This window comes from Lytechinus variegatus, chromosome 10 (assembly GCF_018143015.1).
Source record: "Lytechinus variegatus isolate NC3 chromosome 10, Lvar_3.0, whole genome shotgun sequence".
Taxonomy (NCBI): domain Eukaryota; kingdom Metazoa; phylum Echinodermata; class Echinoidea; order Temnopleuroida; family Toxopneustidae; genus Lytechinus; species Lytechinus variegatus.
Genome location: NC_054749.1, coordinates 29,041,954 through 29,066,206, shown reverse-complemented (window position 1 = coordinate 29,066,206; position 24,253 = coordinate 29,041,954). Strand labels below are relative to the sequence as shown.

Sequence of the window (24,253 nt, the reverse complement as noted above, 5' to 3'; positions counted from 1 at the left end):
TTTCTCTCATTACAATCTATTCATCTGACATCTTTGTCTCCTCAAAATGATCAATTTACAGATCTAATAACAGGATTGATAAAACTCGACAAAATTGAATTACATGCAAGCACAGAGACAAAAAAACTTTGTTAGTTTAAGAATGATACTAAAAATATAGCTTTTAATATATCCTCTTGTTAATTTGCATACAAAATATAAAACACCAGTATAAAAAATCAAATAGATAAAAAATAAAATAACACTTGACAAGTCACATATTCTAATGAATTCATCCATGCCCATTATACATTCTAACCTCACTTCTAAAAAAACAATATAATTAGCATATTCAGCCTTCATGAGCTTTCTCAATATTTCACAGTGAAACATGTAGTAGAGTCATAATGAAAATGTTATGATACAGAACATTTTGTACCCGAGGACATTGCAAAAATTTAATCTACAGTTGGATGACATTTGAAACCACTGCGAATAATATATCCATTGGGTGATTTAAAGTATGGTGTTGAAATCTGGTGTTGTATCTGTGATAAAACCAACACCAGCTACAAGTTACAACACCGTACTTGAAATCAGGCTGGTATTGGGATTGACCTCGGAAAATATGATGTATTTCAGGAAGTTCGCGCTGAAGGCTGGTGTTGAATGTCGTCTGCTGAATCCAGCACTGCGGCTGGTGTTGACGATCGATGTGCAATTTCCCCACCCAGGGATTGGGAAAATCGTGATTTCAAGTTCAGTGTTTGAAAATTTAGTGAAAACACTGTGCTGTATGTATTATACTCCATAAGCAGCAAACCTTAAGATTTTCGGAAGGTGTGGCAAAGTGGAAAAATTCAACAAAAATTTTGTACAAAAACTTTATTTTTTGCTTGTCAAATTTCTCAGGACCCAAATTACCTTTTTGTAGTGAAGCTTTTTTTTATGGTTGTCAATTTTTTTTCTGGACCAAAATGACATTCCTTTATTGAGTTAAACCCTTTTTTGGGCTTGACAAATTTAATTCAGCACCCCAGACAAAAAATAAATCCTAGGGCCCTGTCTCATGGAGTGAAATCCTGGCCTATCCATCCACGAGACCCTATACTTTTACCATCTATTTCTAAAGTCAAATAAATCACATCATACTTTTAGTCAGTTTCGTGGGGGGGGGGTCGGGGGATGCAGAATGTGCAGCCACAACCTGTAAAATTTGAAAATATAATGGTGCATCCCACACATTACCTTCATTGCACATCCTGTAAAATTTTAGAAATGCAGGCAAGAGAGAATGGGGCAAGACAATTCTAAGAATCAATGCAAAGGAGGTGGCAGGCCTTTTTCCATTTATCATTGGATCTCAAAGAAAATGAATGCAAATGTACTTTGGAAACATACAGCCCAATCTAGTAACATTGCCACTGCAATAATCTACAAGACTACAGACAGTTATTACACCCGACATCAGAAAATGATTTCACACACTTACATAATCTTCAACAACAAACACAATATTCTCCCAAAGGGAATTTCAAAGAAAGATGACATAAAGGGGTGAGCATAATTGAAACATCTCTGTTAATATAACCTAATATTAGTAAAAGTACTACATGTAGGTCTAGTACCAACTACCTAGTATGATCATTGATTTTGTTAATTGTCCAACTTTTTGCCATAGATAACACATAGTACCTTTTCAAACTATTAGAATGATGCATATATTACATGAAAAGAGGATGTGATATAAAGATGATAGCATAACAAAGACAAATGATCTCAGCATTATCATTTGTGTATTTATGTTAGAAGTAGTAATTTGTCCAATTAAAAGAAAATACTGGTTGTAATATCACTAAATAAAATTCATTATAAATGCAACAATAATAGGATACACTTCCATACATACTTCAAAGGTATTCAGCCAAGATTTCCATACTTTATTTTTGTGTGTGTGCTTATTTACTAAAAAGCCGAGGTAGATACAAAGAAAAACAAATACTCTTCTCCATTTCAAGGAAAAGTAAGGAATATCGATGGGGGGGGGTGATGAAAGACAAGTATCCTACCATACTTGAAAATTCCTTTTTTCAAACAGTATGTCCAATTCAAACCCTCTCATACAGCAACATCACAGGAACTGTTGTCCATCCATTAGGTAGTCTGCAGGTACAGACCATTGGTTTTTGCAAGATGAATTAGTGCATAATGCAGAGTCTGAAATAGCAAGACTAGATTCACTGTGTACTGTGGCTGGCTCTATTTCACACAGACAGAGTTTGGAGTCTAGTCTTCTTTCTAGACATGGTTTTGGATAAAGTGTCAAATTTGAGCCTGTACTTGCAGACTAGGTGTAATGGAGTTGGACACCACTTCCCCAAATTTTGTAAGTGGCAGGCTTGTATAAACTTCCTTGGCATTGTGGATGACTGTATATTATTTCTTTTTTTGTGTGTGTGTGCGTTGATATTGCAGTTAACATTTTCAGCCCATGTATAGAGATGTGTGTATATTTTGAGGGAGGCTTTCAGGTGAATTTAGTACAGGGAGGCTAGCTTGAGATGAAGCTAGTTATTAGAGAGGGCTAGATCTAAATGGCCAAAAAGAGCAAGGTGGAAGTATACATACATTCAATATACACTTCAGTACCTGCAATACTTCATATCAATATATTTCATCTAAATTAAGCACTGGTAATCAATGAATGATATTAACTTGAGGGTTCCCCTGTTGAGTAGGTTCATCATACTTGGGACCACATCCATGATTAGGACCATACCGCACACCATGTGGAAAACAATGCCAGGTATCATCAGTTTCCATCATCCAAGAATGTAACTGAGCGGTCATGTTCTGCCTTATCTCTTGATGATCAGGGTCATCGGCAAGGTTCTTCAACTCATGAGGGTCATCCTGAAGATCATAGAGTTCCCACTCGTCACGGTAGTAGTAATCTTCGAGGGTCTTGAACCAGTAGGTGGGCTGTCCGCTGATGGTGTTGTTGAGGATCTCCAGGAAAGTTGGACAGGAATAGAGGTCGGTGGCCAAGGGGTACGGGGCTCGGTTGTTTAGGTTATGGATGAGGCGGTAGCGGCGGTTGCGCAGGACTCGCATGGGGTAGTACATGGTGACCTCGTGGAAGTTGTGGCTGGCGTACACATGGTCCCATCCTGAGACAGGCTCACTTGCAGTGATAGGTATCATGGAGTGACCAGTGAGTTTGGTGCCAGATGGCTGTGTCTTCTCTAAAGTTGGAGGTTCAGTAGTCTTTGGGACTGGCTCAGTGGTCTTTGGGACTGGCTTGGGGGTCTTCTCCTCCGTGCCAGGCATAGGTATACCAAACCAGTCTAATACTGTGGGTACTATATCCATTGTACTTGTCATGGAATCACTCACCTAGGATAGCAAACAAACACATTCGAACATTTTGAGCATGGCAAGGGTAAGACAATCTTTGCTGTGTGAAGTCATAATGTGACAAAGCTTGAAGGACTAATGAAATATTCACTCTCAGCAAGAAAGATGCGAGGATTTCAGTAGCTTATAAAGAGGTCAGTAAAAATAACTGAGGAATCACTTCATGAAGTGCTCCTCATGTGTTCATAAAAGTTTGATGTTTGACAAGTATGTAACCCTAAATATAAACTTATTCAAAATGTACAATGACAAAGTGAGCTCAGCAATACAAACATACTTATTATAAGTATGTGCTACATACAAATTGAATTTATTAATATCAATATCATTATTTAATACTAAATAGGTTCATTATTGCGAGAGTGATCACGAATTTCCTAGAAAGCCAGTGAACACTTTTTGCGAGAGTGATCACGAATTTCCTTGTTGACCATAGTAGATTGCGAGACAAATAAATACCCTCTAGCGATTATCAATATCATTATTTAATATTATGATCAAAATATTTCTTTCCCTCTTTTTTTAACTGAATGCATCTCTGCTGTCATGGAAATTGGCTTGTATGAATATCGATATTGGACTTTTGTGGTGTATGAGATATATTGCATGCATCATTGATAAATGCAATATATCTGATATCCCACTCAAGCGCATCCAATATTATATCATTTATCATAATGATTATTATAAAACGGGTTCAAGGATGTAGCCAATGGTGAGTGCGTATTCAAGTCACGTGTTCATGCTTTAATTATGCGCAACCTTCGTCTGTGCGATCGTACACAAGTTGGAGGGATTTGAACAAGATTTCCATGAAAAAATCATTTTGCCGACCCGTTTTATAAAACAATTAATGCACATTTTAAGATTCGTGATGTTAGTGACGATGCGAGCAACTCTCGGGCATTCACAATATTATGCAAAAGCACTCGGCGCAAGCGCCTCTTGCTTTCGCATAATTGTAAATACCCTCGAGTGTGCTGCATCGTCATAACACACTCATAAATGTGCATTAATTGTATATTAATAGATACCTACCTGTCCCCATCTGTTTTTGTCAAAGGGGTTTGAGATAAGCATCGGTTCTCCCATCCCTGGCTCGAATAGATTTGTCTTAGCATTGGGGAATGGGATACCATTATCTGCTGTGTAGATGATCAGAGTATCGTTGAGATGACCCACTCGTTCTAATTCAGCTAACAGCATGCCGATACCTGAAGAGAAAAAGAAGTTACACCATATACCTGAATTCTCACAAATTCTTATTTCCATGATGGCTTTAATAAAACTTCATTTTGACATTCTATTATTCTATAATTTTTTATCATTATTCAAATTTAGACAATTTGATGATGTAAACACTATGAAGTTTACATTCGAAAGTTGATAATTGTTAATGATATTGAACAAAACATGATACAGTAAATTATGTATTCATTCTCATACCTTCCCTCTCATTTCTTGCCCCCACACCACCACCACCACCACAATTGTTAATATCGAACAAAACATGATACAGTAAATTATGTATTCATCCTCATACCTTCCATCTCAGTTCTTGCCCCCACCTTCCTCCTCCTCCTCCTACTACTACTACTACTACTACTACATTTCAAAAATAAATCAAAGCAGGGGGAAGGGAGATGGCTAGAGTGAAGAAAAAATACAACATATTAGTTCAGTTCTTCACCTGAATCTAATCTGCTGAGTGAGGTGTACTGTTTGGTGATGTCAATTCTTGTCGTCAAGGTATCCGGTAAGTAGTACGGAACCTCCACATCTTTGGGTTCATAGTAGAATGGTTTCCAGTCTTCTATGATCCCCATACCTTCCTCACCATTGCCAAATTTCTCACAGAAAGTGCCAAATTTGTCTGTTCCGCATCGATGGGCATCATTGAATCCCATGTACAACATAAATGGGCTGAAAGTAGATCATAAAAGTGAAGTATGGTCAATTCCACCGCTGCCACAAAAAAATTATGAAAAAAATAGTTTCAGTCCAATAAAGGATGGGAGGATTAAAGCCAAAAGTACAGCTGTACTTTTATACCATTTTCCGATAAACTACCTCCAACATTATTTTTCCTTCCGATTTCACTCTTTCTCACCTTTACTTTCTACCTCAAATTTCCCACAATTCTACACCTATTTTAGTTTACAATGAATTACATACTCTCTCCAGCTCTATCTCTCTCATGAATTGTCTCTAACCCCCATTAATACTAACAAAGAGTGTCATTGTTCTGATCATTTGCCGGTGAAATGTCAAGAACTAATACAGACCGCTTGAAATATTTTTTTCTTCCCACCTACCAACTATTACAAAATCAACACAAACTCAAGGTAAAATGAAAGCCGATTCAGGTGACCCACATTCTATATATAATAGTTCAAAGGTCATTCCAGAGTTTAAACTACTCCTGATGCATGCCCTCTAACATGAAAGTCTAATAGACTGATTCTTACTATAGCAAACCAAATTTCTCTTTATTGGCAGAACCTGAAATGTAGGTATATCATCGTGATACATGTACCTGCTGACTGACAAGGCTATATAAAGATTCAGAACTATAGCCTGTTGTAATCTAGTTTTATCTGTAGATCATGCATTACCAAAAGTAAGGTTCACCCAAACGACAAGTTGATTTTAATAAATATAGACATTAGAAAAGCAGATGATCTAACTGGTGAAGACTTCGATAAAATCTGAAGTAAAACAGAAAGAAATAACATTTAAAATTTCAATTAATTTCACAAATCAGTTAAATGCACAATGATGTTATGAAAATGAAAAAGGTGATGTCACACACTATTAACTATAATGTCTTTGTATAAATTTCAACATTAAATTTCATGTAGATGTCATAAGAAAGAAGCTTGTGATTGAATGTTCAGTTGCAATGTTGGCAATTCAAAATGCTCAAGGGGAGGCTAAACCACTGTGAGATGAAACTGAAAATACATGTACTTTATATTTTTCACATTTAAAAATGTAAAAATACAAAACAAATTACGGGTGTGTGAGGTCATCACTTCTCTCACTTGCATATAACCTGTTTTTAGGCATGTAAGTGCCTTGTGGAATTACACAAAACTGTAAAATGCCATAACCATTTTAACATCAAACTGTTATGTGGTATTATGCATGTAATAGTTTTATGAAATTAAGCAAAAATGTAAAAAGTCATAACCATCATACTAACATGACGTTTGAATGCAGCTAAATGTGCATCATTACAAAAAAAATAAACATACGTTGAATTGTTCTGCTCTGCAAAGAACTCTCTGACATAAAGCTTCATTTGAGTGATATTCCTTGCACACTGAAGCATGTTGAGGGTATCACTATCTCGTTCAAAGTCAAACTTGTAGACATACTTTGGTCCAACATGCTTCTTTCCAATCATTCCTTGAGAAAAGAGGGAAAAATCAACACAGAAGAAAAGATTCTAGACTAAGTAGATAGAAAAGTATCCCATGAAGAAATAAAGATTTCAACTCTGATCAACAACATATCAACAAAAAAGGTCGGTATTGAAATGTACTGATTATCTTTTGTGTAAGGAGGTGCCCCTGTGGAAATCAAAATTAAAACTTAGCCCAGAAAAAAAAACACTTGTCCACATGCACAACCGATGGTTCCATAGCATTCATGGTTTTTAATTTGATATGTGTCTGGCAGTGGACCCTGCTCATCCATTGCTGCACAGAAACAAAGATAGTCAAATTTATACAGCAGATCAAATGACAGGGCAGTTCACAAAATCATAAATACCCGATCCAAGCTCTAAACAAAAGTATAAATATATTGCAGGATTTTTGCAAAGTTAGCTTAGCATTATACCTTTAGAATGCAAACCAAATAAGTTTCAAATCATTGATTATCACAAAACTGTTTTAACATCACAATTCAGAACTTATTTTAATAGCCTTTTTTTTAATAAGAATTCTTACGATGCTGTCATTTCTATTTCACTTTTATCTGTATAACAGAAAGAACCTGAAAAAAAAGTGATTTTGTCTGAGTGATGTAGCTATGTACTTACAAAATAACATCAGATCTCAGATCCAACATGTATGTGACCCATCGCCCCCAAACCAATAATCAGTCGCCTGGGAATGTTCTCTGTAAATAGCTAAATTGGTCTTGTGTGGTATTTGAATGGGTTATTGCTCATCAAGTTTGCCAGGTTACATGTCAATTATTTGTTTAAGCAATGTGCCTTTTCAAACTCAATAAATATCTATGGATTCATTTTGGAGACTTATTGCTGGTGTTGGGATGACAGGTTGAGGTCGCATAATACATGTAGAGTGGGTTAGGCTAAATTAAGTTGCATGTACCTGTATGAATTCCATATGGTTTTAAAAGGAGAGGTAGACTCTTGACTGTATCAAACGACATGAAGTGATTTTCCTGATGATGGAGTCCGTACATCCCATTTTGGTGCTGCGGCATTCCCGTCAGGATCACAGACCGACTCGGTGAACAGCTGCTAACCGATGTGTAAGCATTGCGTATTGTTACACTCTGCTGTGACAGCCGTGCCAAATTGGGCATCTTGCAGGCAGTGTGGTTGTAAACGGATGTTTCGAACCCGACATCATCAGCTGCATGAAATGGGTGGCATTTGATTTGGGATAGGATGGGAAAAAAAGCATAACCAAACCATGGCAATTAAGAATATGTAGGAAACAACAATGAAATAACTACATTTAAAAAAAATAAGAAAAAACAAAACACAAACTTAACTTAAAATGCGCAAGGGTCCGAGCTCAGACCCTCGCGAGAGCGATGTTTTGAAGTCGGCAGCAAATTATTTATATGTGTGTGGAACTCGATGTTTGCTCTAAATCTCTAATTTTGAGGCTAACAGGAGGATGAATATGGAGTGAAATTAGGATGATAAGAAATAAAGCTTCTTATTCTAAAGCTAGTTTAAGTGTAGGATTTTAAATATGCATTTTTTCCCACCTTTGCCACTCGAAGTATCAGAGCGAGTTTTGGGGCTCGATATTCGGGTAGGTAAAGCATAATGTAGCGGTAAAAGTTCCAATTTAAGAGACTGATGTAATACCCTATCTAAATTAAGTGCAATTTGACTCGAGAAACTTTGATACATGTTCTCAAATTCAATAAACATTATTTTTTTGTCTTGGTATTTATTTGATTCATTCAATACATCAATAGAATATCATAATTGTTTTCCAAGTGACATAATACAAATGAAATAAACAGTTTCTTCATCATTCATTTACTTGAACAAAAGAAAGATCTGTAACTTTGCAAATATATAAGTTAACACCGTTAATAGTCTATATTCTACATCAAACTGTTTGTAAAATGAAACTTAAATTTTGTAATACATAAAACATTATGATAAAAATGTGTACATGCAGAAAAATAGATGGTGTTTTACTTTCAAGCTATTGGCAGCTGAAATCTATTTGAACAATTGTTACCATGACAACTGGGAAAAAGAAATAAAAAAAAACTCAAAAATGTTTACTATCTTATGAGCTGGATCTTCACCGATCATGAACCAAAACTTACGTCTTCCATTATCAAAAAACATTTTTGTGGGTATACCATTATTCACATGCACTTGATTGGTTACTATGGTAACCATGCACAATATTAAACACTAAAATGTCTACCATTGTGTTGCTGAGATACCAAGCAATATGTACATGGTTTTATTGAGGTTTAAAAGACTTATTCACAAAAAAATGCACAAATATGACAATTTAGAAATTTTCAACGTTTTAATATGCACCATTCAATAAGGTAATTGCTTTAATCTCATGTAGGTGGAAACTTTTATAGCACCATCTCGGTGGTAATGTTCACCTTCAATTCCATTTTTATGATCGACAGAGCTTATTTACAATGTCAAACTCACTCACCTAGTCTACGAGTTTGGAACCTGGGGCCGTTTCTCAACACATGGACAAGTTAGTCATATCTTTAACCACCAACCACAGAGTTAGTTCTTATTTTATTATACCTGTTTCACGAAAGGCTTCCTAACTAAAATACCTTGATATCGATACTATCGGTAAAAAGAGCAGACGAGACGTAGACTTAGTCACAAAAAAGCATAATTTTCAAAAAGAAAAATTATGACATAATTGCAAATATTGTGATAAATTGGGAAATAAATCTTTTAAAAATAATAGCACAGGTGAATTATGCATCATACATACTCAGACCATGAAGACTGGAGCATTCAATTACAGAGAAAATTAAATTATGAATAATTCATTTCATGACTAAAAAAATCACTTGTGGACGTTGAGATGGGCACCCCCGTGATATCCAATTTTAATAAGTTTACAAAATTTAACCATAATGGTTTTCTTTGTAAAATGATAATTATATGGTCTTTTAAGATTCCAAACGTCATCAAAATATAGTTCAACGAAACATTTTATTCATTGATACCGAAACATACAATATTTGAAAAATTATATGCATAAATTAGAGATAGAATTTATCCAACTGTTAATAGGGGTCTGAAAACAACAAATACAAGTTCAGTTATGGATGGCCTGACGTGGTAGAATCTTTATTTTACTACATGTATTTTAAAATGAATGGTTTTGTGGCATTTTACCAACAGTTTTTATAGTTTTGTATTACAATTATCATTGAATGCATTAACACACTTGTTTTGTGATTTTGTGTAATTTCAACCTCTATGATTGATTACGTAAGATCATAATTTTAAAATTTCTAGGCACTTTTGCATGACATAGTCTACCCACGTGATGCCACTACATCATTAAGAAAGAAGTTATGACAGGTTCGGAGGTGTCATAAATATTGAGTGAGGTTGTTGTAACCGATCTTGGTAAAGGGGCTTCATGAAACGGTTAGCAGACTAGAAGCTTACTATCTCAGATTTAGTCAAGAAGATAGACTTATGACGGTGTTAAGAAACGGGCCCGTTTTCCACAAAATGATAAGTTTCTCAGCATTTCAAAAGATTTTCAAGTAATTCTAGAGGAATTTAAAGGTGATAATCAAGTTTCTCACTGGAAAGCAAAAACATATTGTCTGATTCACTACAAAAAAGGTAGGAATTTACAAGATTTTTTCATATAAATTTTACCCCGCCGTTGTGCAATGCGGTTGGGCGCAAAGAACTAGATCTACATCTAGTCTTGGCCGTAAGCTTGCCGATGTTCATCAAATTTACTGCAAGAAAGAAGGAACTTGGACAATTCTAAGTTGATCATCGAACACAGCACAGCCGTTTTAGGGTTGGGTGGATACTATAGTGTCCCTTACAGTATGTGTGCATATATTCCTAATTATGCGTAGCCAGGCGGCTTCTAGAGAGTAAAAATCATGCTTACTCTCATACGAAGCCAGGTCTTCCTGATCATTGACCCACACGACGGAAGCCAAAACTGGAAACTTTCATCCCCTAGATTTCTACTTTCCTTCTAAGATCTAGCCCTATTGTAAGCCTACATGGGATAAAACTTCATGTCCGACATTTACACACAGTTACAGTCTTACAGACGCGTGCGTCTGGTAACGTTGGCGAAGAACAATAGGAAGCAAGATGGGGGCGTAAACATCGGGCAAGTCTCTTCCGTCTTTTCACAATATTTTTTCTCATTTTTTTTGATGAATTCTTGTTAAAAAAATAACGAGTGTAGAAATGACGGACATGAATCTTTATCCCATGTACATGATTTAGGGCTAGATCTTTTAGAAGTAGAAATCTCGGGGTGAAAGTTACAGGTTTGGCTTCCGTCGTGTGGGTCAATGACCAGGAAGACCTGGCTTCGCATGAGAGTAAGCTTACATGCAAATATACGTTAGTAAATGATTTTTACTCTCTAGAAGCCTCCTGGCTAATTATGCGCCGATAAATAGTGCCCGTGCCGTGATTGCCACCTGCGCCTGCCTGAGATTTGCCGACTCAGGACAATGACTAAAAGAGCTCAACCTCGGCCTCGGCGCGGCTTCACCGCCGCACCGGAGCTCCGATGGCCGGCCGGTGGCGCGGCGGCTGAGCTCTAGAGTATAATTATGGCGTGTGCCGCCGTCGAAGTTCGAACCCTTGAAGTTTTTTAATTTCACACGTCACAAGAATTCAATCCAATTAAATTCAACTAACCTATTATCACGAGAACATTTCGCTTGTCATGGGGCGGCTGAGCAAAAACTACAGCAGGTGTCAAAATAACCATTAGCAAGGCTAAAACAACGAGTTCCATGGTTTCTTTCTTTTTGTTTTGACATCCAAGATCACGTGACAAACTGAACACGTGATCGGATCGGGGGCGTGTACGTGTACATCACCTCTATAGTGTAGTGTACAAATTTCTCGCCTCTGTTTTTTCCAGGGTCCGGAAAATGGGTCGAGTACCAGACCGCCCCCACCCCGGCCTACACAATTTCTTTTTAAAGACCTTTTTCATGAAACACCACCACCATTTAATTGTTTCCCCAATGATCAATAAACACTGATTATTTATAATCTACAAAGCTAGCCAAAGCCAAACCTTAACTATCTAGCAGCCATATATTAGGGGCAGTTTCATAAATTTATTAAAAAGTTACTTGCACGCAACTTCAGAAAATAGTAATAACAATAATTAGACTTATATCGCGCCAAATCCACTCTGTAGAGTGCTCAAGGCGCTTTTTAGGAAATTACGAAAGAAATTAAGAAGAATTGAACAGAAATGTTTTGAGGTAATTTTTGAAAGTTTCAGAAGTCAAGCACTGTTTGATGTTATGAGGGAGGCTATTCCATAGCTTCGAGGATGAATAAACAAATGATCTTTCACCCCAGGTTTTGGAAACTTTGGGGTAACAAGAGAATTGGAAAGGGAGGAACGTAAGGATCTTGAAGGGGTATAACTGCATAACGGCCCTTTCTTTAGTAAAATGTGAGCAGGCTTTCATGTCTGTATTTTTTTTAATCTGATATCAGATACTTACAAAACTGCTTTATGAAATGGCCCTCTGGAGGTTAAACCCTACCAAAGGAAATATATATCCAATGAAGTAACATCTACATGTAGATGTTTATCACATACTTTGACCTTTCTCCCAACTGGTGAACTTTTCTTGGATGCTTCATCATTCTCAACCCATTGGATTCCCGTAAAGTTGAAATCAGATATTTTTGGATTAAACAGACACCTGGAAGGAAAATTTTATATTTTCCAAAGTTTAATACAGTTTACTAGGGCAATCCCATGGTAAAGGAGGGACATTTTGAAAGGATCTCATTTGGCAAAAGAAAGGGTCACATGGATTGAAAGACATCTCAGTGGAAAATTCAGTATGTTCTTAAATTTGATCACTCACGGTTATAGGAAGCTCCCATAAAGTCAAGATCAATCGGATAGGGTGATTAAAGTTACTCTAGTGCTCAGTGCCAGTGGTGTTATATTATTTAGTTGAAAAATTATTTTAGACATCTATTTGTTTATTTTTTAATTGATACCAATTTTATGCCCAAGAAAGTTATTTTTCATTTTCATTATTAAACTTATTATTCTGTGAATTCTGTGAATTTCCCCAAATCACGTAGACATGAAGGCTTTTGATTATATGCTTGAGCCACTTGGTCAATCCACCACTCAAAAATTTTCACATTTGGAAACATTCTATGAATCTATACGGTAGCCTACATGTAGGTGATAATTGGTTTTATCAATTCAATTTAAGGGAAATGTAGATATTCCAAGGGCAGTGCTGAATTTGAATAATTTCAGAAAAAAAACAGTCTCATACTCCTGAACTAATTGAACAAATCTGATGAAGAGGAAAAACGATATTGTTTTACTTCTTCAGAAGAAAGATAAATTCATGTTGAAAACATGAAATATTTCAGTGTTATTCTTGTACAATTGACGTGCTGAAGGAAATGCACAACAATTTCCACACAACGAAATGCATATGACATGCATGTATTGTATTCCATTATTATAAAGAAAGTGAAAGTAAAACCCAACAAAACATTCAACAAGTTTGATATATTCAAAAATTTAATCATATATCACAGACATAATATTAATGATTGACATATAATATGAGAAATATCTTTTAAACTCTCAATGAGTAAATTCAATAGTGAACATGCATGGGTAGGTATGAGGGATATTTGAAAACTTGATCATTCAAATACTGTATAAGCCGTAATTTTCGCGTACAGAATTTTTCACATATCGTATAGGTCCTGACTTTTTTGCAGGTTGTTGAAATCGCGATCAAAAGAAGTACAACAAACACATCCATATGCTCCTTAAAGTCCCTTAAATTTCACCTGTTTTTCTTTTCTTGTACCTTTAGATCTGAAAATTATTCCTGTCAAAGTTAGATCTGTGAAAGCAATCTCTGGAAGTTGTGTTTAGTTAGATTTATTTTTTGAAAAGTTGCTTTAAGTGCAATCTTACACCTTTAAAATCTCTGGTCATGTGACTTATAAAAATTAATGAGTATGCAAATAGCTGGCAATGTACCTGTGCATAGAGTAAATAAGATGACAACAAAATCAAATCCTTTCATGGAAAATACAATGTAATATTACAGTGAAAGATTGAATAATGATAAAAATATTCTAAGAAACAATTTAGGCTCTGATTTTGTTCGAGAAATAAAAAAGTGAAATTCTAGCAAACTTTTGGAATTACTAACTGTACTTTCTCAACCTTATTTTTTGTATATAATAGGTGCATATCTCAAATTTTCATCACATAGAAAATTTGCAATAGCAAAGCTTTGGTGTTGGGGACATTGGCACTGAATGTGTCGATAATTTCGCACGTTGTTAAATTTGCGGTCGATCAACATTTCGTGAAAATAAACCCCTGCAAAAATAGCTTATACAGTGAATGGGTCTATATAAAAATAAGCTGTTCAGAATATTGCATTGTGGGTTAGCAACCTGGCCAGATTTGAGTAGTTGAGGACTTTAGGTCGTGCTTCACAAGGCTCATGGTTTGCATCTCCTTTAAGAAGTAAACCAACTCTAGGCCCTTTCAATGGCAAACATTAACCAGATCATTTTCTTTGATAGTACCTCCTGACAAAGTAGATGGTAGGTAGTTCAAAACCAGTATCATTATACACATATCTCAATTTTGAGAACAAGATATAACCTCTAATGGAAAGCTGTTATTTTCTTTTTTTATGTGCTACCTCATTATAAAAACTGTACGGCTTGCGTCGCTTCGCACCGACAACCGTCAGTGAACCTGGCGAGAACGTTGACTGTACCATAGTCACGTTAAAGGTGGAATTAGCCCCAATGCAGTCAGAATGAGAGTACGTCTAAGGCTATTCCAAATTTAAAAGATGGCCATTTGGTAAAAAATTTGATTTGAAAAAATATGAATTACAAGTTCATTGACCTCAAATGATATTTGACCTTGACTTGGTAACATGTTATCCATTCATGTCATTTTTTATATCTGACAGCCATTTCATATACAAGTGTTATTTAATTGAATATTTTTGAAATCCTCCAATATATCCTTTAAGGTTTAATGACAGACAAAGCATTTTTTGATGCAGGGGATAATTAATAGGGTATCAAGAGTCATGAATGCCACATATCACAACTTTCATTACCAACTGCTTTTGTCACTATAACATGGGCAAGTGACATCTAAAGAAAAGGTTCCTTGGCAATAGCTTCATGGAATAAGCTGTGCATCTGATATCTCCAGTGACACAGATCTTGCCAAGGACAATCAAAATTTAAAACAAGAATGAGAAGCATGCTTCTTACATGGCAACTTCCCCATTTACACACAACCAACAGATTCTATGTCTGTGTTGAGGATGCAAATCAGCTCAATGATAAATGACATGTTACTGTCTCCTAGTTTCAAAAGGGTGCAATAATGATGAATTCAACCTGCTTCCTTTTACCGAGCATCTCGCATACAATTGACACATTAATCCTTAAGAACATAACTTTCTTTGTGAGCTGAAAGAGGTTAAAGATGACTGTTAGCTCCAATAGTGAGGGGTCTATGTTCCCTATTCAATTCCATACATAACCCTTTTCCTACCAACTTCATAGCATCTTTAATTCCCTCCCTTATATGATGAAACAAGTTAAAAACTTGGTGAGGAATTTCAAATCTTTATATAAATCAGTTTCTTAATGTAGTATTTTCTAGACTTCCTTGCATCTAAATTCCATCTGTATTATGATGAATCCTTTGGGTCATTGCCATTGCATTCCTTGTCAAACAGATTAAAGGTCACTGTGAGCATGACTAGATCTGGATCTCACATTTCTATTACCACCATCATAGTATCTTAAAGATTCTCTCCTCTATGATGAATGAGGGTGTCCTAGCCATTAAATGCCTTGTAGAATAGGTTAAAAACTCCTTCACACCTGATAGAGTGGGGTTATAAATACTTCATCCAATTAAATTTATCTCTGTTCAATTAACATCAACTCCCAAGCATCTTGTTTCCTTCTCCTATATGATGAACCTGGGTCTCCTGGCCATCACCTTTCTTGTCAAACAGGTTGAAAATGACTGTGAGCCTCGCTAAGTGAGGATTTTCATCTTGTAGTCTATTGATCCATTCACTCAACACTGCTCGGTTTCCATCGCTGGTCATGCACATGGCGTAGACATTGCCTTCTCGAGGGGCTGGGGGAAGTTGACCTGAAGGTGAGGAAGCCAAAGAAAGGATATCCTACGTCTTCTTTGCATGCTTTATATACGAAAAGTGTGTGATCTTTTTATCTTTATTTTAGCTACATACAGTTGAGGCCATAAGTTTACATACACCCATGGAATTCAGTGAAATTTGTTCGTTTGCTATAAAGCATCGTAAAACTAACTATATCTTCAGAAATATGAATACTACCATGACGAATTTGGTATCAAATGAAAGAGCATATTAATCTCTTTCACATCATTTGGATGCCGTTGGGATTAAAGTACATTTCAGGTGGAATTTTCTTCGAAGGAAAAAAGTAATATTTGTGCCAAATATATTCTATTGTTATCATATTTTTAAACATTTCATACAAATATATAAATGTCAAATCTATGATTTACATTACATTTTCTATCATGATATGTCACCACTGAACAAAAAAGGTGCAATCTGAAATGTTTGTGTTGAGAAGCGCTTTACAGATATATTATTACCACGGCCATCGGATTCAATCAGTCATTCCCGCACACAATATGTGCACATCCTCCACTCCCTGGGGAGTATTCCAGTCAGTCGCCTGTGAGGTGCACACAGTACTGGACAAGCTACAATGACTTTCACATCCTACCAGGTACCCATTTAGCACCTGGGTCGATAGTGGCAAAGTGTGGATTAACGCCTTGCCAAAGGACGCTAGACCGCGGTGGGATTCGAACACACGACCCTCTGTTTACAACATATGCTCCAGCAACAATTACTCCACTGTAAAATCTTCCTACTAATGAAATGATCAACTTCAATCCTGGATTTTTTACTATAACCTTGCCCTAAACCTAACATATACAACCCTTTTGCAACCCTAACCCAGACCCTATATCTTAATAGAAAAATAAAGCCAGGAGTATTTCTTGCAGAGGTCGTGTCACCTGTGACTTCCTCTGCAGAATAGATCCTCACAGTATGCTTTGTATGCTTGCATTCAGTAAATACCTCATTTCATTTCACCTCATAATCTCATTATCTTTCTCATTCAGGACCATTAATTATTTGAAGCCCTATTAAACCAGCTTTCATTCGTCAAATTAGCAACATGAGAATTTTTCTTTCATTGCCACATTTATAAGTGTGAAGATTCATGTAGAGATAAACACTGACCACGAAGATATCCTTGGAGCATATGAAGCAGGACAGGTCCATAAAATATGTATCTCCAACCCCTTATTTGTAGCACCTTTCTGACATTATTTCTGTTTTCTTGTTCATATGAAAACTTGAATTGTAATGCTTTCAAAGTACCGTATTTTCCGGGATATAAACCGCTGCCGTGTATTAACCGCACCCCCAAAATCGGGAGGCTCTAAAAAAAAAAAGAAATTGGCAAACCAATGTTGTAATTATTTAGATGAGCAAAATCTAATGACAGTTGTTGATAGACCAAAAGATATATTACTAATTTTTTTATTTAAAAAAATGGTTACTTTATTTTTCAAAGAATATAAATTATTTCTTTGTAGAATAATGAAAAAAAGACCATGAAATGGCAGTATTGTATATCAAACTTATAGTCTAAAAAGGGGAAAAGAAAACAAAAATGTTGAGAGAAAGTGAGGGGAAAAAAATGGAGGACATTTTTTATTGCTTAATTTCTAACCGATTACGATTACGATCATTACGATTACATGCCTATTGTAAAGCATTTTCAATGCACTTTTTAGGTGTAAAAAATAAGTTTTCATTACAAAAAAAAAGGGTTTTTTAAGGAAAAGGTGACCATAAAATGCCATTTTTTAATATCAAAAGTTTTTTTTTCAATATTGAGAGAAAAACAAAAGAAATAAAGAATAAAGGACATTATTTATTGCCTTTTTACTAACCGATTACGATTACGATCGATTACGATTACATGCCTATTAAAGAGCATTTCCCATGCAATTTTAGTTGAAAAAAAAAGTTTTCATCATAAAACAATCAGGTTTTTTTTTAACATTTTTAAATTGATAGTAGTTAAATAAATAATATAAACCAATCTTTACAAAGAAGATTTTTCAAAGAAAACTTCGCAAAATATGCTCCCTATTTTTAGTAACCAACAAATAATTATACATTAAATATTGTATATAATTGTTGGTTCAAAAGAAAGATATACTACCAACAAAACGTAGTCACTTTTCCGACGAAATTTTGTTGTTTCTGTGTATAAACCGCACCCAATATTTCAAGATTATAAAGCGGGAAAAAAGGCGCGGTTTATACACCGGAAAATACGGTATCTAAGTTTTTTTAGCAGTTCATGAAGAGTAAGAATGGAGACAGATGGGGGTTTGACCTGCAAAAAAGTTGACGGCATAATAATGGAAATGACAGGCATGATTGCAATTTACTTGGTTCATACCTCTGTCATACATGATGGGGTCCTGTAACTCCATTGGGTCTGTTCTTAACACATAGTATGATTGCCTGGTTGTTTTGAGCCATAGTGTGTATGGTCCTTCCACATAGAGAGGTCTGAAGATTTGGTGCTGGGCCAGGTCCTCTTTCTGGTCTGGACTCTGCACACTAGCGATGTAGTCCTGGCCTTGGAGATCAGAGTAATCCTCGCCCTGGCACATTACTGATGTCTCACTAGACCTATCAAACTACACAATTAATAAATAAGCAATGATCAGACTTTCAAAGACTATTTCAAAGCATTTTTCTTATGATTAGACAAGATATGTTCATCATCAAGTAAAAAAAAAATGCTGAATAATTGTTGAGTGACAAATATTTATAGATTTCTATCAATATCCTTCATTTGCTGATGTTCTAATATTAAAAATTGTTTACAAAATACAATATATAAAGTAATGCATTCATACAATAAAGCAAAATACACAAAAAACTTTTACAAACAGCTTTAATTCCTGTCTTACCATGATGTGAGATAGTTAGTGACAATTTTCAGTGTTCATACATGTAATGGCACCAATTCTGCTTATAAAAATGCATTATAAGGGCCCTCAGATGCCTCTTAGTACATAGCCCAAAGTTACCCTGGTTTAAGTCATGGTATTATAATAATTCAACTATGATACAATCAGGGGCGGATCCAGGATTTTCCAAAGGGGGGTCACATTTTTTCTGAGGAAAAATTCGACAAGCAAAGGATAATTTGTCCAAGAAACAATTGGACACAAGCGAACAGAAAAAAAAAACTCTTCACTTTAAGAAATGGGGGGGGCACACTTCTGGTTTAATGGCATTTTTACATTAAAGATTTTAATTGTGCCTCTTAAGGGGGGGCACAGGCCGGCTTTGCCCCCCCCCCCCCCTTCGTCCACCAGTATCGACTTATGACGTCATATGAATAATAATTAAAACATACTAGAAATCTGAATAAGGAGATAAGCAACATAATTCTGGACAAGTTCTCTGATATTTGTTTCCCTGCGACATAAAAAAAGTTGCCTCCTTCTGCGTTAATTTTAAAAGCTTCTTATCACATCAAATTTGTACACAAAAATTTGAGCTTTTAAAATATGGTCTAAACAAAGTCCGAACAAGACTTAATATAAAATACCCATCTGGGAATACCCCTGTGCCAGGAAATGCCATACTACTTACACTATAAACCGTGAATTCTGCTTCATATTCTGATATCCTCTTCAGTCCAATCTCGCTAAGTTTAATGGGGTCTGATGGCATCTCCTGGGGGAGCGGGAAAGGATTGATGTTCCTGAACTTAGGGAACCAATACATCAGGCGCTGGTACTTCTTGATGGGATGGGCCTTCCGACCAAAAACACTGATAAGGATTTCCTTGGTATCGTTGTTTGGTAAGACCCCTTCCATAAAAAAGATATGAAAAATAGTAATGATGAATATTTTAGGTTTACATGTGAGCATTAGTGAAAAGAAAAGGAGATGTTTACACAGAGCACCAACAAGACAATGAGAATGAGCAAAAATAACTGGACAAAAAATTAAACAAATAATAAATCACCTTTAATTTGGGTTTAACTATTTTAACTATTTTAACTATAAAAGTCCCCAAAATAAGCTGTAATGCCAAATCTCTGCATTTGAAAGTCTAAACTGTTTCTAAATCAGCCTTTTCATTAAAACAGTTCATTCCAAGATTACTCTGCAGTCATACATTCTTCATATAGAGTTTACATGAAGTTTTATGAGTAAAGATCTGTTCTACAGAAACAGTCACTTTGAGAGGAGTATTTATTACATAACATGTTTTGATAACCTTGACATAATTAGATCCTTGAAAAGCATTACTATATAAAGAGGTTATAATGGAAATTTGAAAATAACATTCTATCGTCCTCTTTGGATGATTTAAGACTCACCATTGTCTTCCATTTGCTGTAGAACCTTGATACCACACACCTGTTGCTCTGGGTAGTGATTAAACATGGACTGATATGCATTCTTAGCAACATACTTTCCTTTGGGAAAGACATCAAGCAACTTGTTGTAGGCATCAACGTCCTTCTCCACACCGAAGGCCTTCATGTATCTCAGTGCCGTCTCAATGAACTGAATGTGGCCTCTTCGTCTCTTGTCCAACTCTGTGAAGGTGGTGACGACATCCTTGAAGGCACCTTTTTGTTTGGTGAATCCTGCGATGCTTCCTCAAAGAGGGTCTTAGAGAGGACCATGGTATTTCTCTCGACTCTAGAGATGCCTGATCCTCCGGGGATGTCTGCATTTTTAAGGCATCTAGCACAGCTGTGAAATGATTGCGTTGCCTGCAGTTAAAACAACAAAAATAAAATGATTTAGAATTAAAGTTATCACCTAAGAGAATATTTCAGTCAGAAACTGTCTTTTCAACAGATTTAGGAAACTGGGGTCTTGTTAGATGCTACTTAAAGCAATTTGGGAAGCACTTTCAAACAAATAAATGAATGATGCTTTCAAAATACAAGTAAATACTTACTTCCTGAAGTGTTTATTGCTCTAAATGAGCAATTTGTTTCACTTTATTTTGTATTACAAACGACTTGTTTGTATACATTGTTGATATTTTCCCTAAATAAAAGTTTGGGTATTTTGACCTTTTGGTTCTAGAAACATTTTATGGCTGAATAGTCTTACCTCAGTTAGCTGAAAGAATGTGGGAAAATGTCTTTGCACACACTGTAGTGGGAGGTTTCTTGGTGAAGAAATGGTTCTAATCTTGAGGCAAGTCAGGATCATATGACGCCCTAATGAAGCCATGGCTAGTGTTTTGGGTGGATCACACTCTAAGTCATATCTGTGTATGAAAATTGAGAAAGCAAAGTAGTCATCAATAAATTGAAGGCACAATTGTTATGTATATAACATTTCTATGTCATCCTGAAAAACAAAGGCTGCACATATTCAGTATCCAACTTTCAGAATATGGTGATATGTATAGCATCGCCAAGAATAAATTACCAATGATTAACTTCATGCCATTCTTCTCTTCTTAATACAGTACTAATAAGATGTTAAGGAAATTTTTTTGTTTACTCAATTTTTAAGATTGTCTGGGTTCACACGCCATTTTCTTTGGAATCTGAATTGGGACTTTCCTGTGTGGTGATAACCTTGGTGTGTAGAATTTAAATGTTATATCTTGCATTTATTTAAAAAAATCTTAATGGATTTCATATTTTATTTGGCAAAGACCAAAGTCAGGATAGTCAATACTCCCCAAAACCTAGGGCTATTTCTTCATTTCAAGAGCTATTTTCACAGGTAACAAGCAATCATGTATTGAAAGCAAATATCATCATTCTGCCATGCCATTTGGGGTGACCATCCTTTCTAGATTCACCCAAAGATGATATCTGTCACAAAAAATATTTAAGATTTAGAAAATCAATATTCTATAGCAGAACAATGATATTTGCTTATATTAAGTACTGCGTACTAGCACTCATTCAATAAACAAGGTTATGATATAATCTTGTTCTCTGTTTCTACTCCCTGTGTGGTGAAATAAGATTGGCAATGTTTGGCTCATTTTCTCTCTTTCTTTGGGACAAATGCTTGATTTTTTGACAGTTTCCATTACAGCTAATCATCAAATAACTGGGGCGGTATTCTGAAAATCGTGTTATAACTTTGGTGTTAAATATTGTGTTATCTCTCTGATTTAACATGCCCCTAATATACACCCAAATTGGTATTCTGAAAACCGTGTTATCTGCTTGTTATCTTTGGCTCCTCCCACTCTGCATTTAATCCATTCATATGCGCTGTTAAACAAATCACACAAAATTTTCAGTAAAAAAGGAGTGCGCTCGCGGTGACACAAAGCTTGCATTGTCACAATTTGTGACATCATTTTATCAGCGCATACAGCATCGGTGGATCCAGGGGGATGCGCCCCCCCCCTCTAATATTTGAGCAGTGCCAAAGGCACCACTCAAAAAAAGTACATGAAAAGTAAAAGAAAGAAAAGGTGCCACTTGAAATATTAAAATAAAGGAGAGAAAAAGAAAAAATATACACTGATATATTAGCAACAGTAAAGGAAAGACTATCCCCCAACAAAGTGCAATCAATCATATCATCTTCCTTATCTTTTCCTTTAACTACCCTTTTCCCAACAACTTCGCCGATTAAAAATGATCAGCCGTGGCTGCCTGCATATAACTGGTGCCAATCAAGAATAATCAGGGCCACCTTCATCTAAATCTGCGCCGGACAAGAATAATCAGCACCAGTCAAGAAAAATTGACGCTGCCTCAGTTCTTAAGCGGCACCAATTAAGGATAATCAGCTCCACCTAAATCTAAATCGGCGCTGGGCAAGAATTATCGGCGCCATCTGGTTAAAAATCGGCACCAGTAAAGAAAAATCGGCGCTGCCTGAGTTCTTAACCAGTGCCGATAACACATTCAAGGCACTTCTTTAAAAACAAATCATTATCGAAAGGGGGCGGTAATTTGTCCGGGGGGGATTGATCGTTACACCAGATTAACAGCTACCACAGAAACACGTTTGTTAGATAGCTTTGATAGAATATTAGTCCAACTTATTCACAATTTACATCCTCATCATCATAGCTTCAGGTTTTAATGCTACACCCAGGTGACTCTTTAATGTCAAAACAAGTAGAGTTTTGAGAAATTGAACATTCTTTTTTTTCTTTAAACAATAAAGTACTATACCGTAGTGTCTGAAATTTAGAGCAGTTGTTTAGGTATATTTTAACAATGTACATAACAAGTAATGTTGTAAGTTAGAGCAATTACGGGATCGGAGTTCGGTTCGGAAGTTTTGCTCCTAAAATCGGAATCAGTTCGGATATCGGATCGGATGATATTCCAAAACAAAAAAATACATTAAAATTTGTATGTGGCCGGCGCGTGGACAAATGCGGCACGCTACACTGATGGCAGAATTTGTTTTGATCTCCGACAAAAGCGGAGGAAGAAGATGATGAGTTGTTTTGATCTCCGACATAATCGGAGGAAGGAAAATAAGATAATGACGTTCCAGCGCGCGACACTACCGCCGATCAACGATTGGCCTCTTCTCTACAACATCGTGGTGATGGCGGCGTCCGTCGTGAACTTTTAGAGGTTGCATTACTTATCGAAAAGGACGCACTATTATCCAAAGTTGTTAGACATGATTTTCACCTTCTCTACAACATCGTAGTGATGGCGGAGGTAATCGTAAACTCTTAAAGGTCGCTTGACCTCCCGAAAAAGACGCATTATTATCCAGAGTTGTTTACCATGATATTCACCTTCTCTACAACATCGTAGTGATAGCGGAGGTAATCGTAAACTCTTAAAGGTCGCATGACCTCCCAAAAAAGACGCATTATTATCCAGAGTTGTTTACCATGATATTCACCTTCTCTACAACATCGTAGTGATGGCGGAGGTAATCGTAAACTCTTAGAGGTCGCATGACCTCCCAAAAAAGACGCATTATTATCCAAAGTTGTTTACCATGATATTCACCTTCTCTACAACATCGTAGTGATGGCGGAGGTAATCGTAAACTCTTAAAGGTCGCATGACCTCCCGAAAAAGACGCACTATTATCCAAAGTTGTTAAAGATGATATTCACCTTCTCTACAACATCGTAGTGATGGCGGAGGTAATCGTAAACTCTTAGAGGACGTATAGTCAGATAGTCGTAAATATTAACGCGCATGTCAGCGTGTTCAACTAAATCTTATTTGCCTCCGCTTAAGATCAAAACATA

General features: G+C 36.1%; 2 protein-coding genes across 2 annotated transcripts in view; both read right to left on the bottom strand.

The window, feature by feature from the left end:
* Positions 1-11,705, bottom strand: LOC121423199 (N-sulphoglucosamine sulphohydrolase-like; the record flags this gene model as incomplete). The annotated part of the gene is made up of 6 exons (XM_041618519.1): positions 1-3,375; positions 4,435-4,610; positions 5,087-5,319; positions 6,654-6,807; positions 7,743-8,009; positions 11,534-11,705. Coding segments are annotated over 6 exons (1,701 nt in total), but the record flags the coding sequence as incomplete, so codon positions are not given.
* Positions 11,706-14,949: 3,244 nt separating this feature from the next.
* LOC121422330 (evolutionarily conserved signaling intermediate in Toll pathway, mitochondrial-like) overlaps positions 14,950-24,253 on the bottom strand; it is a 28,503-nt gene continuing 19,199 nt past the window's right edge. The window contains 6 exon segments of the mRNA XM_041617297.1: positions 14,950-16,064; positions 18,455-18,698; positions 19,666-19,886; positions 20,403-20,661; positions 20,664-20,804; positions 21,154-21,313. Of these exon segments, the coding sequence (XP_041473231.1) occupies positions 15,844-16,064; positions 18,455-18,698; positions 19,666-19,886; positions 20,403-20,661; positions 20,664-20,804; positions 21,154-21,276 (1,209 nt within the window). The 5' untranslated portion in view covers positions 21,277-21,313 and the 3' untranslated portion in view covers positions 14,950-15,843.